General features: G+C 42.1%; 2 protein-coding genes across 5 annotated transcripts; both read right to left on the bottom strand.

Annotated features, from left to right (window-relative positions):
- Positions 1-42: 42 nt before the first annotated feature.
- On the bottom strand, positions 43-2,506 carry LOC109525805 (oocyte zinc finger protein XlCOF6.1-like). Its single transcript, XM_019886586.1, has 2 exons — positions 1,707-2,506; positions 43-1,065 (listed from the first exon to the last, which is right to left on the bottom strand). The coding sequence occupies exons 1-2, from the start codon at positions 1,897-1,899 to the stop codon at positions 149-151; spliced, it is 1,110 nt and encodes a 369-aa protein (XP_019742145.1). The 5' UTR covers positions 1,900-2,506; the 3' UTR covers positions 43-148.
- A 551-nt stretch (positions 2,507-3,057) lies between these two features.
- On the bottom strand, positions 3,058-9,326 carry LOC109525793 (zinc finger protein OZF-like). Of its 4 annotated transcripts, none has more exons than XM_019886566.1 (3): positions 8,892-9,304; positions 8,109-8,384; positions 3,058-4,900 (listed from the first exon to the last, which is right to left on the bottom strand). In XM_019886566.1, the coding sequence occupies exons 1-3, from the start codon at positions 8,998-9,000 to the stop codon at positions 3,576-3,578; spliced, it is 1,710 nt and encodes a 569-aa protein (XP_019742125.1). In that variant the 5' UTR covers positions 9,001-9,304; the 3' UTR covers positions 3,058-3,575. The 4 variants fall into 4 exon arrangements, with proteins under 4 accessions (XP_019742125.1, XP_019742126.1, XP_019742127.1 ...); XM_019886567.1 differs by having other exon boundaries at positions 8,109-8,265; positions 8,892-9,004; XM_019886569.1 differs by lacking the exon at positions 3,058-4,900 and adding an exon at positions 5,703-6,030 and having other exon boundaries at positions 8,892-9,326.
- Between the last annotated feature and the right edge of the window lie 578 nt (positions 9,327-9,904).

Raw genomic sequence — 9,904 nt, 5'->3', positions numbered from 1 at the left:
AACTGCACCTCACACACACACACACACACACACACACACACACACACACACACACACACACACACACACACACACACACACACACACACACGATGGCAGAATCACACATTTTGTGCAGCAATGTTAAAAATGTCAGTCTCTTTCAACTTTACTTCCTCCCAGCACACTTGTGCTGGTTCAGCTTGTACTTACGAGAAAATCTTTGATCACACACGCTGCAACTGAACAATTTCTCACCCGTGTGCATTCTCATGTGTCGAATTTGTGAGGAGCGATCGGAAAAACATTTCCTGCAACTTGAGCAGGAAAATGGTTTCTCCCCAGTGTGCGTTCTCATGTGGGTTATTAAACTAGCCTTTTGATTTACTCTGAGACCGCACACCGAGCAGGCAAAAGGTTTCTCCCCAGTATGTATTAACATGTGCTTCACCATATTTGATCGTACTGAGAATCGCTGACCACATACTGCACACGCAAATGGCCTCTCACCGGTGTGTGTTCTCATGTGCGCTGTCAAAGTTCCTCTGTACTCAAATTCTTTAAAACACACTGTGCAGGACAATGGCTTCTCTCCAGTATGACTTCTCATGTGTCCTTTCAAATCAGTCTGGTTAGGGAAATTGGTGTCATATTCATGACATGTCCAGTCATTATCACTGTGAGTTCTCATGTGTCTTTTGAAAGAAGATTTGTCACACTGAGGACATGCCAAAACTTGGTTGTCAATGTGATATGTGGTACCACCTTGAGAATGTTCATGACCAATGTCAGACATGTCGCCACGATTTGAGAGTGGAGGTAGCCAACTTTCTGCCTGGGATCCTCCACGGTGGTCTCCATCAACTTCCGTTTTCAAGTGGTGACTTGAGCTGCTGCTCGGAGACTCCTGCACTCTGTTCTCACCTTTGGCTTCAACCTCACTCGTCAAAGGGACATATATCAATGGCAACTTGATGATATCCTCCTCCTTCTCTTCCTTTTTAATGTTGAGATGTTCTCGCTCTTGCTGGCCCACCCAGGAGCTCCACTCCTGCTGCTCAGAATGAAGATTTTCTTCACTGATGTCTGCAGGGCATGAGAAGCCAAACACAGATGGTTTGGAAAAGTCATTCAAGTTTGTTTAATTCATTGTTATTTAACGGCATTCGCAAACTGAATTTGTGAATTTCTGCCATCTGGAATGGTAACTGCTTTAGCTTACAGACAAAGCAGTTCATTAACATTAATTGTACAATCCATTGTTTTTGTTTCATTTACTACAACATCTATACTGTTCAAGGTCACAGCATATCCTGGGTGACATCAGGCAAAAAGCAGACTACACCCAGGACAGGTCGCCAGTCAATCACAGGGCACAGTGAGATACAAACATCCACTCCCATTGAAACTGTCACTTAGTTGGAATTAGTGGAGGCTGGCGTGACCGCAGTCCCTGGGTACACCAAACACAACGCCCAAATATTTCGAGTTAAACTCACCTCGCTTCACAAGATGCTGCCTTTTGGTTCAATAAATTCTGAGGTAATTCAATATGATCCTTGTGTCAGAGCGTTCAAATTGATTAAGGAATCGATTACGATGCATGGTATCGAAAGCTTTCCTTGCTTTTCCGATTGAACAAGGGCAAAAGAAAACCGCCCAAAGTAAGAATCGTGTCGGAACGTTCAATGAATAGCGTTATTAAGATATGAAGTTAATAAACACACCTGTTACGTGTAACACGTTTTGCTTGTTGACAACAGCGTCCAACAGTTGACGTTGTCGCTCGTTCTCCTCTCTTGTTCGACAAAGTTCCTCCTCGTACTCTGCTATCGTCCTTGCAAAAACTCCAACTACCTCCTCGACAGCTGCATTTAGGCGCTGATTCAGCAATGCTCTCAGTATTTCTACTTTACACATTTTCAAACGATAAACCCAGCACTTTTACGCTCAAAACGGAGCTCTGTTTATTATCCACGTCTTCGTTTGCAGCTATGACGGAAAAAGAGGACACAAGATGGCGCCGTGAGGTGCATCAGAAAAAAAGCGAGCATTTACTCCTGCCGCGACATATATTCGCGGTCATAAATTTTACACAAGAGCGGTGATCACGTATGACGGAGCTGACATCTTTAAACCTGGAGTCCTCGGCTAATCCGGAACATCTGTTGCAAACCGTATGTTTTTTCATGTCGTGTAGAACAGTACAATTAATATTTTTTTTCTATTCTGACCTGGGCCTCTTTCGTATGTAGATATACATCGGATATGTATGTGATGTCAAACAAAGGATTTATTTATTACATGCGGCAATTAACTGACGGTATATTTAGGAGACATTTGCGTTACGTCATCATTAGTAGACGTCTCCATGATATAAAAAGATCGAAAAACGTCTTTCCCCCAAATATTTCTACTTCCTCCCACAGCACTCCTCTGTTGATATAAAATAATAAAAAGAGGGGACCCCTACAAGCTGGACCATATTTACTTCCGTAAAAAACATGCAGCGTCCCTGGATCGACGTCGTGCTTTGTGCGCATGCGTGGCACGTCAAAGGGCGCCCTCGTTTCACATGAGAAGTCGTGTTTGTTTTGTAATGTGAACGAGTACATAAAAAAAATCGGATTTTACAAAAAATACGAATTGGGCATCACGCCCTGCAAGGTGAACGCAGCTTTGTTATAAAAGTTAGCCATATGAGACAAGGTCTTACAGGCAGCGATGTTCCAATCGAGATGGAAACGTTGCACCCTAAAAGCATAGTCATGCTCAAAACATTTTAAAACTATGTATGCGTCAGCATAACAAAATTGCACCAAGCAACACTTAAAATATAGCTTTATCACCAACCGTTTTCAAGCGACTACCTTTTCAAATAGCGATGTCAAAACTGAATATTTTATTGAACAACTGACGCCTAATGGGTTGTTAATATGCATAATCTTTTTTGGTATGACTTACGCCTTGCATTGCCTTCACACTGACATGTGCAAGTCACACCGTACGCCCCCCCAAAATATGTGTTGTCTTGTTTAGTATGCCTATATCTTGGCAAAATAAACAGGAGGAGTGGTCTTGATTTGAGGAGTGATCTTTCTGTCATTTAATTCCGTGGAAGAGCAGAGGGTGGACAGAGCAGCTTGCAGGGTGCAATACACAGTCTCATCAGCAGAAGAGCAATTACAGGAGATCCTTGATCAATACAGAATCTGTTTAGTTACAGAAAATGTGTTCAAGAATGCCATTGAGAGATGGACCACATGCTGTTTCACCAAATCTTAATACAAATACAGGCAATTATTATCTGATGATGTGCAACAGTCAGTTAGTGTTGTGCTGCTATCTAAAGTGTTACCAATGCTACAAATTCCTTCTGTGGAGAATAAAGATGATTCTACTAAATCAGAAACTTGTCATGTAATCAACAAAATCAATTATCAAGCAAATCATGTAATGTTCTGACAATTACTGTATCGTATCGTAGTAGACTTTGAAGACTAGTTTCATCGAGGATCATTTATAAATTGTTTTTCCAAGTGACCACTCAAACTTTCTCAGCTTTTTAGTTTCTTCATAAGACAAATTCTGCAGCTTCATGTACTGTTGCTCTTCTCCCCGGGACACTGGTGTTTTTTCATTTGATACTTGTAAGAGAACCTTTGATCACACACACTGCAACTGAACACTTTCTCACCAGTGTGTATTCTCGTGTGTTGAACTAATGAAGACCGATCAGCGAAACTTGTGCTGCAGACGGAGCACGCAAAAGGTTTCTCTCCAGTGTGTGTCCTAGTGTGTGTTCTTAAATGTGCCCTCTGGGCAAATCTTTTATTACAAACTGAGCAGGAAAAAGGTTTCTCCCCAGTGTGCGTTCTCATGTGTAGAACCAACGTGGAACGATCACCAAAACCTAAGTTGCAGACTGCGCAGGCAAAAGGTTTTTCTCCCGTATGTGTTCTTGAGTGTGTGTTCAACTGTCCCTTCTGAGTGAATTTTTTACCACAGACTGTACAGGAAAAAGGTTTCTCCCCAGTATGTGTTCTTATGTGTTGAACCAATGATGAACGATCAACAAAACTTAAGTCACAGACTGAGCATACAAAAGATTTCTCGCCAGTGTGTATTCTTGTGTGCGTTATCAAATTTCCCTTTATAGAGAAACTTTTACCACACACTGAGCAGGAAAAAGGTTTCTCTCCTGTGTGCGTTCTGGTGTGTGTTACCAAATGTTCCTTTTGAGTAAATCCTTTACCACAGACTGAACAAGAAAAAGGTTTCTCCCCAGAGTGTGTTCTTGTGTGTCTTGTCACCGCACCTCTTTGAGAGAATATTTGACCACAAACTGAGCAAGAAAAGGGCTTTTCCCCCGTATGCTTTCTCATATGTTGAACAAAACGCGAATGAACACTAAAACGTGTGTGGCAGACTGAACAAGCAAAAGGTTTCCCTTTAGCGTGTTTGTCATCATCGGTGTCATAAGTGTGTGAAATTATGTCGTCACTCTCTGATAGTGGAGCGAAAAGGCTGTCTGCTTGTGATCGTCCACAGTGGTCTCCATCACCTTCCCTTGTCACGTATTGACTTGAACTGCTGCTTGGAGGCTCCTCCCTTCTGTTCTCCTCACTTTCACTGGGATGAAGCATTGACCACTGACCTTGGTCCTCTTCATCTTCACTTTTCACAATGACACGAGTCCATGGAAATGTGGTAATATCATCCTCCTCTTCTTCCTCTTTAATGGTGAGGTGCTCTTCCTCCTCGTCCTCTTTATTAGGTGAAGGCGGTGGCTCTTCTTCATCTTTCATGAGAGGGTCCTTTTGCTCTTCCTCTTTCACCTTTGGGGGCTCTGGCCCATGCTGCTCCACCCTGAAGTTCCATTCCTGCTGTTCTGGATGAAGACACTCTTTGCTGTCGTCTCCTGGACACAAGAAGACAATCATACATGGTCAAGTCATGTTAATATTTTGGCTCCAAAATCAACACACATAACCGAGAGTAAATGTGAAAAATTTGTCGTCAAACAAAGATGGGTCTCTTTGTAATGGGTAGTTTTGACTCTAATGCATGTATGAAGGATGCACGCTACGGCCCCTTGACAAGGTTTGTCATTTTTTCCCCCTGATGTTTTTGTTTTGTTTTTGTTTTCACTCAACATCAGCGGATGTCTTTAACATTTGTATAATGTGAAGCCTTTGACACTTTTCTGCAATTAAGGGTTATATAAATAAATTGGACTTATCTACTGACACACTTCCCACCACAGGGGTTACTGACGATTCGGTGGACAAAGTGCTTCCATGTATAAAAGTTTGTCATTCATCGTTCGCTAGGAAAACTGGGGTCCATCAGTGACGGACTGACGGACCTTCCCTAGGTACTGACGGAACGCCCACATTTGCTATTCATTCTGAGGGCCCTATTTTGGTTGCCAGGTGCCCGTGCGTTTGGCATAAAATGGGTGCATCTTCACTTTGGAAAAGTTTAGTCTAGTGTGTCTGGGGCCACAATACGACACACTGGGTGTTAGTGTGCCGTCAATTTTTTTCCCTATGTGAAATATGTGTCTTCGATTAATAATGGTTGATAAACACTGAACTAACCTGCTCTGTGTAGCACAACTTGACGTGTCTTCAATATAGCGTCCAGTCGTTGACATTCGTTCTCCTCCTTTGTTCGAGAAAGGTCCTCTTCGTACTCTTCTTTCACACTGTTTACAGACATTTTCAAACGTTACACTCACTTGATGTCTCTTTGTTAGCAGCTAACGAGCTTAGCAAGCAATAGAAACTTCGAAGTCCACCGTGACGAGTTTATCCAAAAGAAAAGGGCACTCCGGTCACTTGCTGAAAAAATGAATCAAAATTGCCGATGCGTGTCGAGTAATCAGCACACAACATTATTCAATGCAACCAGGACTACACGCCAAACGCTAAACAACATCTTGCTAACTTTGCTTTGGATTTACTTCCGGCAGACAAGACGCAGTTGTTTGAGTCGAATATATTACTACCTCCCCTGGTGAGGCGGTGTCATTACACTCTTTAGCCTCTCACGGACACAAACACAACCCCGTACTTTAGAAGGTTTTCAGGTAATTTTTTTATTCCTAAAAAGTATATTAATTTTTTTGCTCCACTATGTAACACTATGTATAGGTTACATGAACACTACCCCGTACTTTAGAAGGTTTTCAGGTAATGGTTTTATTCCTAAAAAGTATATTAATTTTTTTGCTCCCCTATGTAACACTATGTATAGGTTAAACATGAACACTACGCTTTACTGAAATTGTACTGAAATAACGATATTATTAATGCGAGTATTTACTGCATATAAATGTAACATTTAAACAATTACCGAGGAAATGTTTGGGAACCAATATTTCTAAATGATTAAATGCAAATGTATTGTACTTACAAATGCAGTCTGGTACATTACTGAAAAAAAAAAAAAAAAAAAAAAGTTAAGAAGGGCGGCGTTGTGGTAGACTGGTGAGCACGTCCGCCTCACAGTGCATTGTTCCAGGGTTCAAATCTGCTCTCCTGCCTTCCTGTGTGGGAGTTTGCATGTTTTCCCTGTGCCAGCAATTTATTCTTTCTGAGTGCTACGGTTTTGTCCCACATTCCAAAAATATGCGTGGCTGGGTTAATGGCACACTCTAAATTTTCCCTTGGTGTTACTGTGGGTGTGAACGGTTGTTTGTCTTTGTGTGCCCTGTGATTGACTGGCAAACAGTGGAAAATACCACGCCGATGCCCGAAGTCTACTGAGTTAGGACCCAGCACGCCTGCAACCTTCGTGAGGACAAAAGGATTTGAATAATCGATGGCTGGATGAATAAAATTAAGCCACTACTGTTTGCCATCATGCAATTCCAACATTTCAATGATTCTTTCACATATCCCTGCAGGGAACCCATGAACTACACTTTGAGCATCACTGTATTAGCTATTCATTCATTCATTTTCCATCCCACTTATCTGCACTCTGGTCGCAGGTGTGCTGGAGCCTATCCCAGCTGTCTTTGAGCAAGAGGTGGGTCGCCAGCTGATTGCAGAGCACATTAGTTAATCAAGCATTCTGTTGCCAAGTTACCAAAATGGGTATCGCATATAAATAACAGTAAAGATACCTTTTCATTATTTCAGTCTGTACTTTTGTGAGTATGTTTGCTGCTTTTGCACCACAGTGTGTTCTTTAAGAGTGTATGAATGAGGGCAATTCTAGTTTGTTTAAAATACTGAAGCATGTGTTTCTGTTGTCTAAGAAGACACAAATATTGCCCTTAATTAAAATATGAAGACTGGATATGTTTGATAATGTTTTATTCAAACTGTTCATTTGACAATAATCATGGACTGATATTTTAAGCACGAATGAGTAGCATCCATAGGTTCCCTGAAAGGTGCCATAATAAGTTACAAATACTGTACACCGCAAATCCAGCAGTGCATCTCATTTGAATTGGTCATAAACAGTGTTTGCTACAAGTGAAAGTCAATATTCACTTTATTTAAAGTTCTGCAGCTTCCTTCACTACTGCTGTTCTCTGCCAACACACTTGTGTTTGTTCACTTGGTACTTGTACGAGAACCTTTGATCACACACACTGCAATTGAACACTTTCTCCCCAGTATGTGTTCTCATGTGCCTCGCCAGCGCTGCAGGATGACCAAAACTTTTGGTGCACACTGAGCAGGTAAAGGGTTTCTCACCAGTGTGGGTTCTCATGTGTTGGACCAATGTTGAACGAACATTAAAACTTGTATTGCAAAAGGTGCAGAAAAATGCTTTTTCGCCAGTGTGTGTTCTCGTGTGCGTTCTCATAGTTGCCTTCTGAGAAAATGTTTTACCGCAGATTGAGCATGAAAAGGGTTTCTCACCCGTGTGTGTTCTCATGTGTTTCGTCAAAGTGGAATAGTCACTAAAGCATTTGTGGCACACCGAGCAGGAAAAAGGTTTTTCTCCAGTGTGTGTTCTTGTGTGTGTTATCATCGAAGTCTTCTGAGAGAATCTTTTCCCACAAACTGAACACATGAAAGGTTTTTCTCCCGTGTGAATCATCATGTGTCTTCTCAGATTTGCATTGTTGCTAAACGTTTTGTCACATTGAAGGCATGCCAAACCCTTGCAGTCACTGTGACTTGTCGCATCACCTTTACAGTGTTCGTCATCATCCGTGTCAGGAGAGGGTGACGTGTTGTCACTGTTTGATAGTGGAGTTAAGAAGTTGTCTGCTTGTGATCCTCCACAGTGGTCTCCATCCCCGTCGTCATCTTCACTCTTCACAATGACACAGTTAAAGGGCTGCTTGGTGACATCACCGTCCTCCAGCTCTCGAAACTGCTCTTCTTCCTGACCGATGCTGTGTTCGTGTTCTTCTTCTTTAATGTAAGGGGACTCTGAAGACAATGCATGTGGTTTGGAAAAATCAAATTCTGCTATGACGAGTTAAAATATTATGATCGTGAAGCGTAATGAGTTAGTATGCACTTTTTTAAAAGATACGACAATATTATTGCAATTATTTTGAGAGCCAAAAAACTGACATCGTATTCTGATTAAACATGTATTTGCACAAACGTCACCACTTTTTTCTCCCAAAAAGTTGTTTTGTTTTCATAACATTTCGTCAGCTTTTCATCTCCATGGCATTTGTGGACACATTGTAGCCATGCATGACTACTCAATTCGACTCAACTTAATTTATAAAGCACTTCACAACAACCCTTGCTGCATACAAAGTGCTGCACGTGGATTAAAAATCTGTCATACGATAATTGGCGCTATGGTTATTAGGAGGTCTTTTCTTTTCTGAGTGAGGGAGGGCGAAATCTCTCTTGTAAGAAATCCCTGGACCCAGAAGGGTTGAAAATTAAAACAACTGTGAGAGAACGAGATGAACAAACCTGCTCTGTGCTTTTCATCTTGATGCTTTAAAAGAGCGTCCAGTAATTGACGTTGCCGCTCGTTTTCTTCTCTTGATCGACAAATTTCCTCCTCGTACTCCGCTATCATTCTTTCCAAACAGACTGACAGTAATCACTCAATCAATCCCAACACGGGAGGCACACACTGGATCTCCGCTTGGGTATATGAGGCTAACTTCCGCGTCTCTTTGTGAGCAGCGAGCGGGCTGAGCTAGCAGGTGAAGCTTTAGCGACACGAAGAGTCGGTTATGTTTAATCGGTACACGACCTAAATGTACAGTTGACGCAATGTCCATGGCAATATTACGGACTTCATTTCGCCGTCTCGCTTCCTGCATTTCCTGAGTGGCCTACTTTCTATTTCCTGCAGAAAGGACGGAGTCGAGCCGTTCTGGTGCATTACTGTCCCCTTTGGTATGGGAACATCATTACACTAAGGAAGCGGCAAACTACAGTAATCAACTGAATGTGTTTTTTAAAATATTAATCCCAAAATGCATTGTAACAACACACAACTGTGCTGTATGCAACACTTGGAGCAGTTCACAATCAATTATTATTGACCAAAATAACAAAAACTCAACATCTTTAGTAAACTGCATCATAACCATCATCAACGGTGATTATTAAATCTTAGGAAATGTGTACAAAGAGCTACAGGAGTATTTTGCTAACTCCGGTTTCCTCCCACATTCCAAAAACATGCATGGCAGGCTGCCCAGTCAGCAAAATTGGTCTGGCCCGGCTCCGGCGCGGACACGGCACGACACTCGGCCCACATACCGCAATGAATGACGGTCCTGCAGTGGCCCGGGTCTGGCATCCATGATCCGGGCCGCATTCGGCCCGGATCTGAGCCGCATTGTATAACCATATCCGACCCTACTCCGGCCCGACGCTGGGCCAGAACAGGTTCCTGATATCAGCCTTAATTCAACCTCAACTAAGACACATCTTTCATGAGCCATATTTGACCCACATTAAAAAAAAAA

Source organism: Hippocampus comes, unplaced genomic scaffold (genome assembly GCF_001891065.2).
Source record: "Hippocampus comes isolate QL1 unplaced genomic scaffold, H_comes_QL1_v1.1 scaffold261, whole genome shotgun sequence".
NCBI lineage: Eukaryota > Metazoa > Chordata > Actinopteri > Syngnathiformes > Syngnathidae > Hippocampus > Hippocampus comes.
The sequence above is the reverse complement of the archived record's forward strand: the minus strand, read 5'-3'. Positions and strand labels throughout refer to the sequence as shown.